This window comes from Hypanus sabinus, chromosome 12, assembly GCF_030144855.1.
Source record: "Hypanus sabinus isolate sHypSab1 chromosome 12, sHypSab1.hap1, whole genome shotgun sequence".
NCBI classification, from domain to species: domain Eukaryota; kingdom Metazoa; phylum Chordata; class Chondrichthyes; order Myliobatiformes; family Dasyatidae; genus Hypanus; species Hypanus sabinus.
This window is the reverse complement of record NC_082717.1, coordinates 99,022,918-99,042,250: the sequence shown is the minus strand read 5'-3', so window position 1 is coordinate 99,042,250 and position 19,333 is coordinate 99,022,918. Positions and strand designations below refer to the sequence as shown.

Genomic DNA, 19,333 nt, shown 5'->3' with positions numbered 1-19,333 from the left:
ATTGAAATCAATAAAATCTCAGATCCTGTACAAAGTCTCATTTGCTGCAGAGTTTGAGATTAATTTCTTGGCATTCTGAATCCAATCCTTATTTCAAGGTTTGATGACTGAATGCTGTGGTATCATCATCCCACTTTAATACGTCATGACTATGAACTCTGCATCAAGCATGCTTTCTGAGTTTTGTGAGGAAATGTAAAGCTATTTGATATTGTAGAATCAGGTTTATTATCACTGGCATGTGACGTGAAACTTCTTAACTTAGCAGCAGTCCAATGGAATACATAATCTAGCAGAGAGGAAAAAAAAATAATAAACAAGTAAATCAATTATGTATATTGAATAGATTTTTTTTTAAGTGCAAAAACAGAAATACTGTATTTTTTTTTAAAGTGAGGTAGTGTCCAAAGATTCAATGTCCATTTAGGAATCAGATGGCAGAGGGGAAGAAGCTGTTCCTGAATCGCTGAGTGTGTCCCTTCAGGCTTCTGTATCCTACCTGATGGTAACAGTGAGAAAAGGGCATACCCTGGGACCATAATGGACCTTTCTGAGACACCACTCCCTAAAAATGTCCTGGGTACTTTGTAGGCTAGTACCCCAAGATAGAGCTTACTAGATGTACAACCTTCTGCAGCTTCTTTTGGTCTTCAGTAGCCCCTCCATAACAGATAGTGATGCAGCCTGTCAGGCTGCTCTCCATGGTCTGTCTATAGAAGTTTTTGAGTGTATTTGTTGACATGCCAAATCTCTTCAAACCCCTAATGAAGTATAGCTGCTGTCTTGCCTTCTCTATAACTACATTGATATTTTGGAACCAGGTTAGGTCCTCAGAGATCTTGACACCCAGGAACTTGAAGCTGCTCACTCTCTCCACTTCTGATCCCACTGAGGATTGGTATGTGTTCCTTTGTCTTATCCATCCTGAAGTCCACAATCAGCTCTTTCATCTTACTGATGTTGAGTGCCAGGTTGTTGCTGCGGCACCACTCCACTAGCTGGCATCTCTCGCTCCTTTATGCCCTCTTGTCACCACCTGAGATTCTACTAACAGTGGTTGTATCATCAGCAAATTTTTAGATGGTATTTGAGCTATGCCTAGCCACACAGTCATGAGTGTACAGAGAGTAGAGCAGTGGGCTAAGCACACACCCCTGAGGGGTACGTGTTGATTGTCAGCGAGGAGGTTATGTTATCACCAATCCACACAGATTGTGGTCTTCCGGTTAGGAAGTCGAGAATCCAACTACAGAGGACCAGGTTCTGCAACTTCTCAGTCAGGATTGTGGAAATGATGGTCTATAGTCGATGAGCTATAGTCGATGAACAACATCCTGTCCAGGTGGTCTGCATATTAGGTGCTCCTGATAAAGTGTCTGAAACTGCATCTTTTCAGTGTACTTGTATTACCAATAGCATTCAAGTCTAGCATTCAGTACCAACTACTACCTATTGAATAAATCACTTCAAGGTTTCATACTGTATACATTGCAGAATAAAGATCAAGGAATAACTTAGTACCTTAACTGATTCATTGAGCAATAACTCAATATTTTGATTTCAATTATCTGTTTTAAGAACTGTGTACGACTGTGATAGAATTTGGGTTTGAATCCAGCACTGATTGTTGGGATGAATGTCTTTTCTGTCAATGGATGACATAAGTTTAAGCAATCTTAATTTTGTTTTTCCAGTCACCATGAAAACACAGTACAGAATTACCTCAGTTTAGCACTAAATTATTGTCACTTGGAAATGAGATTATACATTTTGGGATGAGATCCTTCATCTGGAGCAGCATGTCCAGATGAAGGATCTCATCCCAAAATGTTGACTGTCCATTTACCTCCTATAGATGCTGCCTGACCCAGTGTCCCTCCACTGCTTATGGTGGAAGAATAGTTGAACTCTTACAGGCAATACATACCTGATCATTTTCATCTGTTCTTATTTCTTCATGTTGCCTTTTGAGCTTTTCTCTTCTGTGCCAAATTTAAGCATCTGTCTTCAACCTTTCTGCTTTGGAGAATGATTTTCCCCTGTTCTATTAGGTCTTTCAATAGTTTCTCCATGATCTCTAACTGTCTTTGTAAACTCATTAGGTTATCAAATGCTTCATAAAACATGCAGAGCTGAAAATGGGTCACCATAGTCGAGGCAGGAATGAACTACTGCTTTCTATATAAATGATTGCCTGTGTTAATCAACAGTTATCTTGTGCTTTTCTCCAAACACCTTAACGCTATGCCTCCTTTTTTTTTTCAATCTTTTTATTGAATTTCATATATATAAAAAAAACATAATATAATAATGAATAGGTTATAAATGCATAAGACTTGAAATTGAATTAATAGTAGGATAACAATATCCTATTAAAATATCAACAGAAAAATATAGTACTGTAGCGGTGTGCTACACACAGCGCTAAAATTACGACACGGAGTCGGTAACTGCAGTCGAAAGAAAAAAACTTTATTCGAAATCTTCAGCCTCACTTTTAAGCCTCCCTCAACCTGCCCCCCATGGCGCAGAGGCTCCAAAGCTCTGTGCTCGCAAACCCCCGTAGGCTATCTAATTGTGAGTCGGTTCGGATGTGCCAGGAAATGGGTTGCCACATAACCCCCCCCCCCAGAACCGGCGATACACCCCCCAATGTCCACAGTCTGGGCCAGAACCTGCTTGGGAGGTCGGCCTCTTGGCCAGGTCCACATGGGCCGGTTTGAGGCGGTCCACCGTGAAAACCTCCTCTTTCCTCCCAACGTCCAGCACGAACGTGGACCCGTTGTTCCGGAGCACCATAAACGGCCCCTCGTATGGCCGCTGCAGCGGAGGCCGATGCCTGCCCCTTCGTACAAACACGAACTTACAGTTCTGTAGGTCTTTGGGTACGCAGGTCGGGTGCCGCCCATGCTGTGAAGTGGGTATGGGGGCCAGGTTACTGAGCTTCTCGCGTAGTCTGCCCAGGGCTGCTGCGGGATCTTCCTCTTGCCCCCTTGGGGCTGGTAGGAACTCCCCGGGGACGACCAGGGGCGCGCCGTATACCAACTCGGCCGACGAGGCATGCAGGTCGTCCTTGGGCGCTGTGCGGATGCCGAGTAGGACCCAGGGAAGCTCGTCCGCCCAGTTGGCTCCTCGCAGGCGGGCCATGAGGGCCGACTTCAGGTGACGGTGGAAATGCTCCACTAGCCCGTTCGACTGTGGGTGGTAGGCAGTGGTGTGGTGCAGCTGAGTCCCCAAAAGGCTGGCCATAGCTGACCACAGGTCGGAGGTGAACTGGGCGCCTCTGTCGGAGGTAATGTGGGCTGGTACACCAAAGCGAGATATCCAGGTGGCGATCAGGGCTGGGGCACAAGATTCGGAGGTGGTGTCGGTGAGCGGGACCGCCTCTGGCCATCTTGTGAACCGGTCCACAATAGTCAGGAGGTGCCGCGCTCCGCGCGACACTGGCAGGGGGCCCACAATATCCACATGAATGTGGTCGAAACGCCGGTGGGCGGGATGGAACTGCTGCGGTGGGGCTTTTTTTTTCAAAATAATTTCATTTAATATGAAGTAATCTTTAAAGATGGGTTCAGGTATTTCTCTTTCGCTGTTCCTTCCTCCTACTTTTCAGCAGCTTTCCATCCATGCGAACGTATTACTTTTCAAACAGTTTTTCTTGCAGTGAGAACTCGTACTATGCAGCCTACTCCACCCACTGCTAAAGCCTTTTCATGCCACTGCAATAATATCGCACTGCTGTTTTCTGTGGGTTTTTCAAAGCCTTTATAAATGTATTTCATTAAAAGGTCAACACCATTTCTATCTAATGACTTTACCGCCTGTTCTATTTCACTACTTTTAAAGGACGTAAGGACTTTGAGAACTATTCCCTGTGCCCGTTCCTTGACTGCTTGATTCTTCATGTTAACTGGTGGGTTCCTTAAAGCTGCATGTAATGCACTAAGCATGTCACCTTGCCTGATGAAGCCATCCACCTCCCCGGAGTCGGGGCCCTGCTGCTCGGCCGCCTCCTCCTACTCGTCCACGAACTTGTTCTCGTCGTACTCATCGACGTCGACTTTGCGGAACCGGTTGGACAGCGTGTTCCTCGCCATCTCCTTCCCGCCAGTCCCCGTGACGGCTCAAGGCCCGAGTGTGAACCGGGACGACTCCTTTCCTTGCTTTCCCCAGTCCTGCCTCCACCAGCCGCCGTCCTGCCTCCTACTCGACCGGCGGCCGCATTCAAATCAGCGGCGGCTGCCAACTGTGTGCCGCTGCACCTTGGCCGTCTGGCAGTGCATGCACGTTTTGGCCCATTCACTGACCTGTTTGCGGAGTCCGTGCCAAACGAACCTGCTGGAAACCATCCGGACAGTTGTCCGGATGGAGGGATGCGCCAAGTTATGAATGGAGTCGAAAACACGTCGCCGCCAGGCTGTCGGGACGACTGGACGGGGCTGGCCGGTGGCGACGTCACAGAGTAGGGTCCTCTCACCCGGGCCCACGGGGAGGTCCTGGAGCTGCAAACCGGAGACTGCGGTTCTGTAACTCGGAATCTCCTCATCCGCCTGCTGCGCCTCTGCCAGTGCCTCAAAGTCTACCCCTTGGGAAAGGGCATGAACGGTAGGGCGAGAGAGCGCATCCGCCACGACATTGTCCTTACCCGAGACGTGCCAGACATCCGTTGTGTATTCAGAGATGTAGGACAGGTGGCATTGCTGGCGGGACGACCAGGGGTCGGACGCTTTCGTAAATACAAAGGTAAGCGGTTTGTGGTCCGTGAACGCGGTGAAGGGCCGACCTTCTAGGAAGTACCTGAAATGCCGGATTGCCAGGTAGAGCGCCAACAGTTCCCGGTCGAAAGCACTGTATTTGAGCTCGGGTGGTCGCAAGTGTTGGCTGAAAAACGCCAGGGGTTGCCAGCGACCTGCGATGAGTTGCTCCAGCACCCCACCGACTGCCGTGTTTGATGCGTCCACTGTGAGGGCGGTAGGGGCGTCCATTCAGGGATGTACTAGCATTGCGGCATTCGCCAAAGCTTCCTTCGTTTGAACGAAAGCGGCGGCGGACTCCCCGTCCCAGGTAATGTCCTTGCTCGGACCCGACATCAGGGCGAACAGGGGGCGCATGATCCGGGCAGCTGAAGGGAGGAAGCGGTGGTAGAAATTGACCATACCTACGAATTCCTGAAGGCCTTTGACCGTGGTGGGTCGGGGAAAGAGGCGGACCACATCTACCTTAGCGGGCAGAGGGGTTGCCCCGTCTTTAGTAATCCTGTGGCCCAGGAAGTCAATGGTATCGAGTCCGAACTGGCATTTGGCGGGGTTGATTGTAAGACCGTACTCACTCAGTCGGGCGCAGAGTTGATGGAGGTGGGACAGATGTTCCTGATGACTGCTGCTGGCTATGAGGATGTCATCCAAATAGATGAAAGCGAAGTCCAGGTCCCGTCCCACCACGTCCATTAACTGCTGGAACGTCTGTGCGGCATTCTTCAGGCCGAACGGCATGCGGAGGAACTCGAAAAGGCCAAACGGGGTGATGAGAGCCGTTTTGGGGACGTCGTCAGGATGCATCGGGATTTGATGGTACCCTCGGACGAGGTCTACCTTGGAGAAGATCCGTGCGCCGTGCAGGTTTGCTGCAAAGTCCTGAATGTGCGGCACAGGGTAGCGGTCCGGTGTGGTAGCCTCGTTCAGCCTGCGGTAGTCGCCGCACGGTCTCCAGCCCCCCGACGCTTTGGGCACCATGTGCAGGGGGGAGGTCCATGGGCTGTCGGACCACCGGATGATCCCCAATTCCTCCATCCTCTTGAACTCCTCCTTTGCCAGTCGGAGCTTGTCCGGGGGAAGCCGCCGAGCGCGGGCGTGGAGGGGTGGTCCCTGGGTCGGGATGTGGTGCTGTACGCCGTGCCTGGGCATGGCCGCTGTGAACTGCGGTGCCAGAACCGATGGGAAATCTGCCAGGACCCTGGTGAAGTCGTTGTCGGACAGCGTGATGGAGCCGAGGTGAGGGGCTGGCAACTGGGCTGCACCCAGGGAGAACGTCTGAAAGGTCTCGGCGTGTACCAGTCTCTTCCTGGGCAGGTCGACCAGTAGGCTGTGAGCCCGCAAAAAATCCGCACCCAGAAGCGGTTGGGCTACGGCGGCCAGTGTGAAGTCCCACGTGAACTGGCTGGAGCCGAACTGTAGCTGCACCTGACGGGTGCCATAGGTCCTTACTGTGCTGCCATTCACGGCCCTCAGGGGGGGACCCGGTGCCCTGTTGCGGGTGTCGTAACTCGTCGGAGGTAAAACGCTGATCTCAGCCCCAGTATCGACCAAAAACCGGCGTCCCGACCTTCTATCCCACACATACAGGAGGCTATCCCGATGGCCAGCCGCCGTAGCCATCAGCAGCGGCTGGCCCTGGCGCTTCCCGGGAACTTGCAGGGCGGGCGACAACGGCGGGCTTCTGCGCCCCACCGCTGGTGGTAGAAGCACCAGTGTTCATTGCGTCGGGGGTTGGCGGGCTCTGCGGCTGGGCCTGGACTGGTTTGCTGCTGGGAGCGTGGCTGGGAGATCTGTGCGATGGACGCCCCGCTCACCTTTTTGGCGTTCCACAGCAAGTCCGCCCGGGCTGCCACCTTCCGGGGGTCACTGAAATCCGCGTCGGACAGCAGCAGGCGTATGTCCTCGGGCAGCTGCTCCAGGAATGTCTGCTCAAACATGAGGCAGGGTGTGTGTCCGTCGGCGAGAGACAACATCTCATTCATTAAAGCCGATGGAGGTCTGTCTCCCAAGCCGTCCAGGTGCAGTAAACGGGCAGCCCGCTCGCGCTGTGAGAGTCCGAAAGTCCTGAGGAGCAGGGCTTTGACTTCCGTGTACTTGCCGTCTGCCGGGGGTGACTGTACGAACTCCACGACCTGGGCCGCTGTGTCCTGGTCGAGGGAGCTCACCACGTAGTAGTAGCGGGTGTCTTCTGAGGTGATCTGGCGAACGTGGAATTGGGCTTCGGCTTGCTGGAACCATAGGTTCGGGCGCTGTGTCCAGAAACCCGGCAGTTTCAACGAAACCGCATGAACAGAGGCGGCGTTGGTCATTTCTGGTCCAAAAATCGTTTGGACTGTCGGGGTAACCAATTGTAGCGGTATGCTACACGCAGCGCTAAAATTACGACACGGAGTCGGTAACTGCAGTCGAAAGAAAAAAACTTTATTTGAAATCTTCAGCCTCACTTTTAAGCCTCCCTCAACCTGCCCCCCCATGGCGCAGAGGCTCCAAAGCTCTGTGCTTGCAAGCCCCCGTAGGCTATCTAATTGTGAGTCGGTTCGGATGTGCCAGGAAATGGGTCACCACAGTACATTATCAATCAAGTCTATAATAATTATATGAAAAAAATAAAAATAATCGTCAAAAGAAAAAGAAAAAATTATAAAAATACAGGCAAAAAATATATATTAAGAAAAAAAATACTAAACTAAACTAACATGGGCAATAATAACAGTTTATTTGTATATGATAGTGCCAAAGACTCCGGAACTCCATACCTGAACAAGGATAAGTAAAGAGAAGGTCTGGAAGAGGCCAAATTAATTCATATGAAAATGTCGAATGAACGGTCCCCAAGTTTCTTCAGATTTAATTGATGAGTCAAAAATAGTGCTTCTAATTTTTTCCAAGCTCAGAAAAGAAATAGTTTGAGAGAACCACTGAAACGTGGTAGGAGGATTTACTTCTTTCCAATTTTGTAATATAGACCTTCTGGCCATTAATGTTACAAAAGCAATCATTCGTCTAATTGAAGGGGAAAACTGATTACCATCCTCATTTGGTATACCAAAAATTGCAGTAATAAAATGAGGTTGTAAATCGATATTCCAAATTGAGGAAATGGTAGCAAATATGTCCTTCCAATAGTTATGTAAAGTGGGACATGACCAAAACATGTGGGTCAATGAAGCCACATCTGAATGACATCTGTCACATTGAGGGTTAATATGAGAATAGGATCGAGCAAGCTTATCTTTAGACATATGAGCTCTATGTACAATTTTAAATTGTATTAAAGCATGTTTAGCACATATAGAAGAAGAATTAACCATTTGTAAATTTTTTTCCCATTTTTCTATTGATATATTATATTTAAGTTCTTTTTCCCATTCTTGTTTAATTCTACCTGATATTTCTGGTTGTATCTTCACAATCATATTATAAATAAAAGCCACTAATCCCTTCTGATAGGGATTTAAGGTAAAAATCATACCTAAAAAGTCCATTGAAGTTGAATTGGGGAAGGATGGTAGAATTTTATGTAAAAAATTTCTAATTTGTAGATATCTAAAAAAAGTTAGATTTAGGTAACTCAAATTTGTTGGAAAGTTGGTCGAAAGACATCAAACTACCTTCAAAGAAGAGATCACGAAAGCATTTTATACCTTTCCTTTTCCATATGCTAAAAGCTTGATCTGTCAAAGAAGGTTTGAAAAGAAAATTAAGTAAAATAGGGCTATCAAGAACAAAGTTTTTCAGAGTAAAAAATTTACGAAATTGAAACCAAATTCGTAATGTATGTTTGACAACAGGGTTGGATATCTGTTTATTGAATTTAACTAAATCGGCAGAAAGAGAAGAACCCAGAACGGAGAATAGAGAATATCCCTGTGCCTCATTGCATTCTAAATTTACCCACTGTGGGCACAATGGTGAATCCAAATCTGATTTCCAATAAATTAAGTTATGAATATTATTCGCCCAATAGTAAAATCTAAAGTTAGGTAAAGCTAAAACACCATCTTTTTTAGATTTTTGTAATTGCCTTTTACTTAACCTAGGATTTTTTATTTTGCCACACAAATGAAGAAATTTTTGAATCAATATTATCAAAAAAAGATTTAGGAATAAAAATTGGTAAAGCTTGAAATAAATATAAAAATTTCGGTAGAATCATCATTTTAATAGCATTAATCCGACCAACTAATGAGACCATCTTGTAGTAAGTTGTTGAATTTGATAAAGCATAGGTAAAAAATTCAATGTAAATAAATCTTTATATTTCTTGGTAATTTTTATACCTAAATAGATAAAGTTATCATCAACAACTTTAAATGGCGTCCTTTCATTCAATAAAGTTTGTGCGTTTAAAGGGAATAAATCACTCTTATCCAAGTTTAGTTTATAACCAGAAAAACTACCAAATTGAGCCAACAAGGATAAAATAGCGGGAATAGACTTGTCGGATCAGAAATATATAACAAGTCATCAGCATAAAGTGATAACTTGTATAATTTCTCATTGCGGGTAATACCAAAAATATTAGGAGATTCACGAATAGCAATGGCTAAAGGTTCTAATGCAATATTAAACAATAAAGGACTTAAGGGACAACCTTGTCTCGTACCACGAGATAATTTAAAAAAAGATCTGTAATTATTTGTAAGAACAGAAGCAACAGGTTTATGATATATTAGTTTGATCCATGATATAAAATTAGGACTAAAATTAAAATATCTCAAAGTGTTAAATAAGTATACCCATTCAACTCTATCAAAAGCTTTTTCAGCATCTAGTGAAATAACACATTCTGGAATTGTGGGTGATGAAGTATAAATTATATTAATCAATTTTCTAATATTAAAAAAAGAATACCGATTCCTAATAAAACCAGTTTGGCCTTCTGAAATAATCTGTGATAGTACCTTTTCTAACCTAATAGCTAAAATTTTTGTAAGAATCTTAGAGTCTACATTTACCAGTGATATAGGGCGATAAGATGTTCATAGAGTGGGATCCTTATCTTTTTTAAGAATTAGAGAGATAGTAGCTTCATAAAAAGACTGAGGTAATCTCTTCTTAACAAATGCAACATTAAAAATTTCACATAACCAAGGGGAAAGCAAAGAAGAAAAAGTTTTTAAAAATTCTATAATATAACCATCAGGACCAGGAACTTTCCCTGAATTCATTGATGAGATGGCCTCTCCTATTTCGGCCAAAGAGATAGGAGCATCAAACAAGCTACGATCTTCATCTGTCAGTTTGGGAATATTCAAATTGTTAAAAAAGTTATCCATGGACAGATCGCCGTCAAATTCTGATTGATATAAAGATTTATAAAAATCTTGAAAAGTGTTACTGATTTCTTTATGATCAGTAGTCAGATTGCCGTCTTGTTTACGAATTTTAATGATTTGTCGCTTAGTCAGGATAGCTTTTAATTGGTTAGCTAATAATTTACCAGTTCGATCACTATGGATATAAAATTGAGCCCTGGTCCTAATTAATTGATTCTCAATTGAAGAAGATAATAATAAGCTATGCTCCATTTGAAGCTCAACTCTCTTCTTATAAAGTTCTTTGGTAGGAGTCACGGAATAAATCTTATCAATTTCTTTAATTTTATCCACTAATAAAGCAATATCTAAATATCTTTGTTTTCTTTTACCGACGGAATATGAGATAATTTGTCCACGGATAAAAGCCTTAAAAGAGTCCCAAAGTATTCCTCTGTCAATCTCTTCTGTATAGTTTGTTGAGAAAAACAAGTCAATTTGCTGTTTTATGTAGGTGATGAATTCTGGATCTTGAAGCAAAGTAGCGTTAAGTCTCCAAGATCTAGTATTATTAGAAAAGTCCAAAATCTTGATAGATAACTTCAAAGGTGCATGATCCAAAATAGCAATAGAATCATATTTACAATCAATAACATCTGTTAATAAACGATGATCAATAAGGAAATAATCAATTCTAGAATAACTGTGATATACATGTGAAAAAAACAAAAATTCTTTATCTTTAGGGTTCAAAAACCGCCATATTTCAGTAATTCCCGAATCAACCATAAAAGAATTAATAAGTAAGGCTGATCTATTCGGAAGAATTCGAATAGGTTTAGATCTATCCATTGAAGGATTCAAACAACAATTGAAATCTCCACCCATTATCAACATATATTCATTTACATTAGGAAGGGAAGTAAATAAACGTTTAAAGAATTCAGGGCAGTCAAAGTTTGCATAAATATTAACTAGAACCACTTTTCGATTAAAAAGTGAACCAGTTATCAACAAAAATCTGCCCTGTGGATCAGAAATAATTTCATGATGTGTAAACGAAATTGAAGGGTCTATAAAAATAGACACACCCCTAATTTTGGCGGTAGAATTCGAGTGGAAGTGTTGACCTTTCCAGAACCTAAAAAAGCGTTGATTATCCTCCCTCCTAATATGGGTCTCCTGTGCAAAAATAATATTAGCATTTAGTCTATGGAATACTTTAAATATTTTTTTACGTTTAATCGTATGATTTAAACCATTAGTATTCCAGGAGATAAAGTTAATAGACTTATCCATCATGCCAATATTAATTGTGTATATCATAAAAGGTTAAAAAGACACATAACCCATAATTCAGAAAGAAGGAAAAATGATTCAGGAGCAACCGGAGAACATGACACCTCAACAGTATTAATAATTTAAAGTCGGCCCATAAACTAAAAGCAAAAAAATAAAAAGCAAAAGCGTGAAAGAAGATCCCTATCCCCTCCCCCAACCCCACGGAAAAAAGCCAAGCGGCAGGCGCACAAACTAACACTAATATTAGCCCCATTTTCAAGATGGCGACTTCATGAAAAGAAAGAAAAGAGAAACTATATAACACCCAAATATAAATACAGGGTTGTAAACAGAAAGAATATATATCAATCAAAATGAAAAAATAATATAAAAAAGCAAAAAATCATTTAAAAAAAGGATAACCATTGAAGTTTAAAATAGTGTAATATACTTTTAAAAAAATTCCATATTCAAATATAAGGAAATGACGTTTCAAAAACAAAGACTTATGGGAAGAAGAAACGACATTTTGAAAGGACCATATTACAAAATATAGATGTAAATTCACCAATCCTTTTTTTAAAAAAAGGTTATCAAAATAGAATTTAAAAAGGGTTCAATAACCACTACAATATATATATATATAAAAAAAAGGTTCAAAAATTCAAAACATTCATCCCATTCTCAAATACAGGCAAATAAACGCTTATGGAAAGCAAAGTCTTATGGGAAGAAGAAACGACATCTTAAAAAATAAATCATTATTACAAAGTCTTAACATGTATATCTAATCCAGAGGAAAAAAAATTAATTAAGAAAAAAGACATTATAGTAAAGTTAAAAAAGCATCTGTAAATCATGATAATAAAAAAAAACCAGGTCTACAGACCGAAATAAAAAGCTATACCGCAGCTTCATAAGTTAAAGCCTAAAACGGAATGGCGTCTTCTCTCCAAAAGTTCTTCCATATAACACATAGTTCAAGTTGGACTAGAAGAGCGATATTCTTCAACGAATTTCTTCACTTCTTCCGGAGTATTAAAGAAACGCTGACTGTTGTCACTCAACGTAATTCTGAGATTCGCTGGATATCTTAAAGCTTGTTTAAGTCCAATCGAATGAACTTCCGCCATCACCAGTTTAAAAGCAATTCTCGCCCTCATTACCTCGAATGAATAGTCCTCCACAATACGAAACTTGTTGTTTCTGTGAGAAATCATACCTTTCTGACGAGCTAATCGAATTAAAAGCTCTTTCTCCCGAGGATAATGGAGACGGACAATCACAGCTCATGGCTTGTCTTTCGCAGCCGAAAATCTTGAAACTCTGTGGGCACGATCAATAGTAGGTTTAACCCGCAAAGCGTCCTCGCCAAAAATTTCCCACAATAAATTAGAGAAATATTCAGTTAAGTCACCAGACTCGAGATTTTCGGGAAATCCAATAATACGCAAATTCTGTCTGCGAGACCGGTTTTCAAGATCGGTGATTTTAAACTTGTACTGCTCCACTATTTTAGCGGTCGATCGTACCTTCTCCTCCAAAGTTTCGATTGTACGTATTTTTTCACAAATTATCTTGTCAAGAGCCGCAAACGTTTCTTCATGGCGTTCAATAACTGCTGCCTGCGATTGAAGCTTGATATCAAATAATTTAACGACTTCTTCAACATCCGACATTTTCGCAGTAAGTTTGTTTTCCAGACTTGCAAGTTTAGTATCAAGAAGATTGGAGATTGCATCGAGAGTTATAGGGTCTTTAGACGATTTCTTCGGTACAGACATTTTAAGTTTGAAAAAATTAAATCCAGTGTTATTTTTAAAAAGAGAAATAAATCATAAATATCAACCCATGTAATTAAGTACGAAAAGATTTGATTAAAGGGTGGTTATAGCTTAAAAAATGAAGAGCGCCTAAAAGGCAGATGTCTACGTCGCCATCTTGAAACTCCACCCCCCAGATGTCAACGCTATGCCTCCTTGTATCAGCCACTTCCACCCTGGAAACAAGTCCACTCAGTCAATGTCACTTTTTCACCTGCAAGATGATGGCTGTTATAACTGTTCTTATGCTGAGCTGAAGTCTTCATTTGGTTTCAATGAGGCAGCACAAGATGCACTCTTCCCCTTCCTTGCCATTCCCACCCCCCACACCTTGATTGAAATCCATGGGAAAAACAACTGATAGTACATCAGTGGGTAGAATGTATTTACTCCAGATGTATTTTTTTGATATTACTTTTTGTCTTTAGTTTAATACTTTTAAAATATTTCACCAATGATCTTGTTGATTTATAAATTTATGTGGCTGCATTGAGCCACATACAAAAGACATCCAGCTTCCTTCTCATCAGAAGACAGTGCTTGGGACAACAACAAAAGAGAGCTCCAGGGAGAGGTGGTTGATGATCTTGGAGCCAACAGAAGATTGGTGCCATTGTCTTCTATCATTCTATTCCTTGTCGCCAGCACATTTTGTAAATTTTCTTGTTTGTTTTGAATCTGGAGAAACTAGTTTTTGCATACTACCTGTTACTTCAGAGAAGGACATGAAAATCAGGAGAGAAGAACACTAAAATAAAGTTCGAAAATTATTTGACTTCCTGACAGAAATTGTTAAATATTTATCTAAAATTAGCAGAAAATGGTGGGTTTTAATATTTTGCATATTAAAGTAAATCCTTGCATGCTTTTTATAATACTGATATTTTACAATGTACATTCACTTTTTGTTTTGGACTTTAAATATAAGGTAGATATACTAATTGCAGTATCTGCAAATTAGCTAACAACTTTCTGGTTTCCATTAGAGAAGACAGGAAGAAGAGTATTACACACGCTTGGAAGCTGAAAGACGTAGACAACAAGAAGAAGCTGAGAGGAAGTTGCTTCAACCTGATGAACCCGGTCTGTACAGGCCTCCCCTTCCACGGGACTATACTTCTGAAAGCCAGCAGTATGAAATTCCTCCCCCATCCCATTCATCTAACGCTCCTCCCCCTCCTCAGAGAAACATTTCTTACATCAAAACACAGATCGTCTCCCCTGACAAAGTTTACACTGCCAAGTTTGTCCCATACAATGATGAGGATGAGGAAGATGCAAATCTTTCAGGTCAGGATAAGTACTCCATTACAAGAAAATCGTATGGTGAACTGCCTTCTGCCCCTAGGCAGCCACCATTTATTCGTCAACCCCGCCCGGTTTCAGATGGCTGCTATCTTTCAAACTCATTCCGACCGCCATCTGCCAATGCCAACAGTACTGCTTCAAAAACTGGTGTCCCACCTCCCCCTCCAACCAAACAGAGCTCCATGCCACAGAGTGGTTTGAAAGGTAGAGACAAGTACAAGTAAAAACCTTGTACCTTTTTTAGATTTTCTTGCTTCTTGCAATTTCCTGATTGAGAATGTAATTATAACTCTTGCCTAACATACACGTCTCTTCCTCCAATATAACACAAATTTTACTTGATTCAGGAATCAATCAATTTACCTTAGTCACTGAATATTACTCTTTAATTTCTTATCTTCAACTACTTCTGTCCTATCCTCTCAAATATTTTAATTGTACTTCCCTAATAATCCTAATGAATGCATAATTTTTCTTTTTTTTTTAAAGTTGTTCCAATCAAAGTACTGTTGGTTTTGGCTTTGTTCTGTTCTGTGAATGAATGCTTCCCTAAACCCTCTCCAGATACAGGAAGAGAATGTGGCAAATTGGAATGCTTGTGGTCTTTACCCATTTTGGGGATTATTTCAAACCTTTTACTATTCCTTTTGCAAAGGGGAACTGATCTGGTGTAACTTAACATAGCATTATGAATAATTAATTGTGAATCTCAAATTTACCCTGCTTTTAGAAATTTATGTAAATGTGTACCAGTTAACCAGTTTACAGCAGCATTCAACATTAATGGATAATGAAAATTAAATATATATATTTGAAATCATGATTAAAAATTGAAAATACTGGAAACATTTGATGACGAATCCTGGATTTGAAACATTTCTCTTTCCACAAGTGCTGCCTGACCTGAGCTCCCCCCCCCCCCCCCCAGTATTTTGTTTTTTTTTGTTTCAAAGTTAAGAATTGGATGAACGAGCAAATAGTTTTCATTGGGTAAATGAAGATTTCACAATTGTTTATTTGTAATGCTTGGAATGCAATGTGGCTATAATATTTTTTATTCTAAAAGTTAGCCAGTCTTGCATTCACAATCTTCCATTGTCACCTAACGCTCTCATCTGCCTGATACATTTGATTCCTAATTCTGGTGTTAACCATAGCTGCTTTAAGAAGAAAGCTAATGCATTCTTTTTGAATGGTAGTAAAAAAAAATTAGTTTGAAATTTACATTTAGCATGAAAAAAATCTCTCAAATTTAAGAAAAAATATTCAAAAATTGCCATCTTTAAAGGAAAAATATATTTTCTGTGATGTGGTCATGTATTATTCAATTGCAGACTTTGTATTGCTTTGGAAAATTTTCAGTATGAAATTTAATATTGCCTTTAACTTTTCATGATCTCTGAAAGGTTAAAGAAAATTAATTATTTTATTCTGATGAGCTATGGCACTGAAAAATCCGCAACATGTTACCTCAGTATTGCTGATGAATTAAATGGATGTATTGTGGATTAAGAGGAATTAACAAAGTTTGAGTAATCTTCAAGCAAGAATATCAAATTAGTTAAAACCATTTTGAAGGTAATAAAAGAACAATTTAAAAGTTTGAAATCTACTCGAAATAGTTTATGGAATTTCAGAGTTTATATGTAACTGGCTGTGCAAAGAAATTATTCCCTATTTTAAGTCTAATGTGACTAGTGCCATATTGCTAAACAATGACCCATATTTTTACTTCCATATTTCCTTATGACATAGGAAGTTATTGCTAATTACAATAAAATCAGAGAAATTGATGGGCATCTGTGAGAGAAGCTGCAGCATATTGAGATATAAGCAGAGGAGGCAATAGGGCTAATGAATGTCTTCTGTCTCTTTATAAGATGGTAGCAATCATAGGCTTGGGACATGAGCCGTAAGAATAGCCTTGGAGGGAAGCTATAATACACTATTTAGATGGCATATATTGCAGCTGCAGTGTGTCATTGAGAAAGTGAATTTTATAGGCGATGGATGAGAATTCAGTCAAAGGGGAAATGGTTACCCACGCTCATGCAGAAAAATGGAGATTGTTCCTGGCTTGAGCTTGCAATTAAAGCACTAATATGGCTGTCCTGTCATTTACTGCATGGTGTGCAGCTTGGTAAGAAACCTGCACACATTGGTGTCCTAGGGAGCTTGATGGCCTTGGCTTATTTTATGATGCAGGTTGTGTGTTTTGGAATATGTTGTCAGGGTAGCCTAATTGAATAACTGCACTGCAGGACATTTTGTAGGCTGCAGGTTAGCAAATCAAGTGGGTTACTTTGATCTATGTAGATTGTGTTGAATAGTTTGTGTTATCGGATGGTACTACATATTCAGGCAAGTGAAGAATATTACATTATGTTCCTGCCTCGTAGGTGCTTGAAAGACTTTGGATTCTCAGAAGGTGAAACATTTGGCAAACATTGTGCAGCCTCTAAGCTGCTCCAAACAGTGATTATTTAGTTGGTTAGCTGTGATGATGTAGCTGAGTCAGGCTAGAGGCTGTTGCTGCTGCTGCCATCACTGTGTGGCACCTATCAGCCAGTCTGAATGTTGTCCAGACATGGGCTGCATGCAGCAAAAAGAGCTGTAAATGAGCATTTGCCCCTTGTCACAGTTTATCTACTGATGCCGCCAGAATATGCCATACTAAAATTCTCTGGTCAACATTCATTTTCTATAAAGTTGAACTTGTTTGAAACTCTGCTAACTACTCTCAAATCCTGCTCATCTATCAATATTATGGTCACTGCTTCCTGGTCAGTCACAATCTTCAGTGTAAATCCCTACTTGAAGTCTTCCCTCACCCACCTTGTAATCTTCTGTAATCAGCTAATCCTCCAGAATCTTTCTCCAAAATACTCCATTTTGCATCATTTGTGCATTCAGTTTTTTTTATTCCACCATTGACAACTGTGCTTTTGCTTATTTTGGCCCAAGATGTTAATTCCCTCCTATCTCTCTCCCTTTAAGATCCTCAAAACATTCCATCAACTAAGCTTGCTAACATTTTTCCTAGCAATCCCTTGGATTAAAATCTTCCTAAAGTGTATATATTATAGATGGTACCTAAACACAGACACGAGATTCTACAGATGCTGGAAATTTTGGGCAGCACACAAAGTGCTGGAGGAACTCAGACAGCTTCCATGGAGGGAAATAAAACCGTTGATGATGTTCTAGCATAAAACTTTTCATTAGGACTGCACAGGAAGGGGCTTGAAGGTGGGGCAAGGGGGGACAAGCTGGCAGATGATAGGACCAGATGATAGGGAAGATGGGTGGGGGTGATGTGAGTTGAGAGGTGATAGGTGCTAAAGATAAAAGTGATGAAGGAGGAATCTGATAGAAGAGTAAAGCAAGGTTTTTATTTATCCTGAGACATTTCATATGTGTCCTATGATTAAGATCACAGTTCTGAGAAAACAAGTCTGCAGTTCAAATTTTGACCACATGACTGATCAATAGTGCTTAAAGTAAGCTTGTATACCAAGCTTTGTTTCATCCTTAAGTTAAATATTGTTCAACTTTTAAAATTTGAGTTAATCTTCGCTAGAATTTGCTTCTCATGTATTTTCCTGCCATTCAAGTTCAAGAATAGAATGCTGATATCAAGCATAGTTTGGATCTGATTATGATGTAAACCTTTTTTTAAGATTTTTTTAAAATTAAATAGGATTTAGTTCATATGGAAGTTCATCAGCAAGTAATACTGGAACAAATGAAATTTACAAAGGCCCAAGAGAGAAGCGGCTTGAACAAAATAAAGGGTAAGGTAAAAAGACAAAATGTTGATTGAAAAGTTGGAACTCTCGTGGTGATGGTGGAATGATGTAGTCCAGGGCATTTTAAATATTTTCTGTGTATCTAGCTAGTACAATGCTTTACATTTAGAAAATACATACTAATTGGTGGTTGTGATATTAATACATGACCAAAGTTGAAATGACTGCAAAACTGTTCTTATCATTACAAAGAATTTTAATACAGAGCAAATGGAAAATGATAGATGCATTAACCTTAAATTTGTTCAGTCAAGTTTTCATCTACAAAGTGCTGTTAATTTTCAGATGAGCTGTATTTGGAATGTTACGTACCAGCAGCAATAGATTATACACTGAGTCATATTTTAATGTTAAAACCACTATCTTTATTAGTACCTACTCAAAATATAGTAACTTATGCAGCTCCCAAACTACCAAGCTTAGGAACAATTCTTTAAGTCTTAAAATGGTAAAATAGAAAAGTTCAGTAGTCCATAAAATAAGTGGGTGAGGGGAGAGATTTGTAATCCAGGATATAATAGAGAGAGAGAAAACGATTACGAAGAGTCACAGGTTCCCAGCTGGGTAAACAAAATAACAATCGTCAAAGATCTTGTCCGCGGAGCCGTTCCAAAATCCACTAGAAATATTACCAGGCGACAGTCACAGGAATATCATCTTCAAGTGGTTACAACACCCTGAGTCCAGGTAAAGGGCCAACAAAAGTGATAGTAGAAGATACGCCAACAAATCCACAGATATGAATTATGCAAAGTGACAGTCACATCCTTTGTGCGCTGCGTGCCGATAATCAACCCAGCCTCCCAACCTTTTGTGCAAGGAGGAGTATGGAACTCCCAGTCTTACGATGCCAGCAACAAACTAAAGTTCCAACCAACAGCTTCCAGTCTCTGTCCTCCTCTCTCCCACCCCCCCCCACCCACCGGTCGTATTGTGTTAATCTTACTTGCATGTTAAATCAATATGCCAATACATTATGTAATGTGGCATATCCATTTCTCTTAAGTGTCGTATCTTCCCAGATCCCAAATCCTCTAAAGTTTGAGTTTTAAGTAAATTTAGAGAGGAAATAGCTTTTGTTGGTGCATTATTCTCTGTTG

At 41.0% G+C, this 19,333-nt stretch overlaps 1 protein-coding gene and 1 pseudogene across 4 annotated transcripts in view; one reads left to right on the top strand and one right to left on the bottom strand.

The window, feature by feature from the left end:
• afdna (afadin, adherens junction formation factor a) overlaps positions 1 to 19,333 on the top strand; it is a 234,439-nt gene that overhangs the window by 208,914 nt on the left and 6,192 nt on the right. For 2 of the 4 annotated variants that reach the window (XM_059986540.1, XM_059986539.1), the window contains 2 exons: positions 14,103 to 14,628; positions 18,125 to 18,218. In XM_059986540.1, coding sequence (XP_059842523.1) covers positions 14,103 to 14,628; positions 18,125 to 18,218 — 620 coding nt within the window. The remainder of the gene's footprint in view (positions 1 to 14,102; positions 14,629 to 18,124; positions 18,219 to 19,333) is intronic. The other 2 variants (XM_059986542.1, XM_059986541.1) reach the window with 2 other exon arrangements.
• Positions 3,582 to 4,232, bottom strand: LOC132403181 (actin-related protein 2/3 complex subunit 5-like protein; annotated as a pseudogene).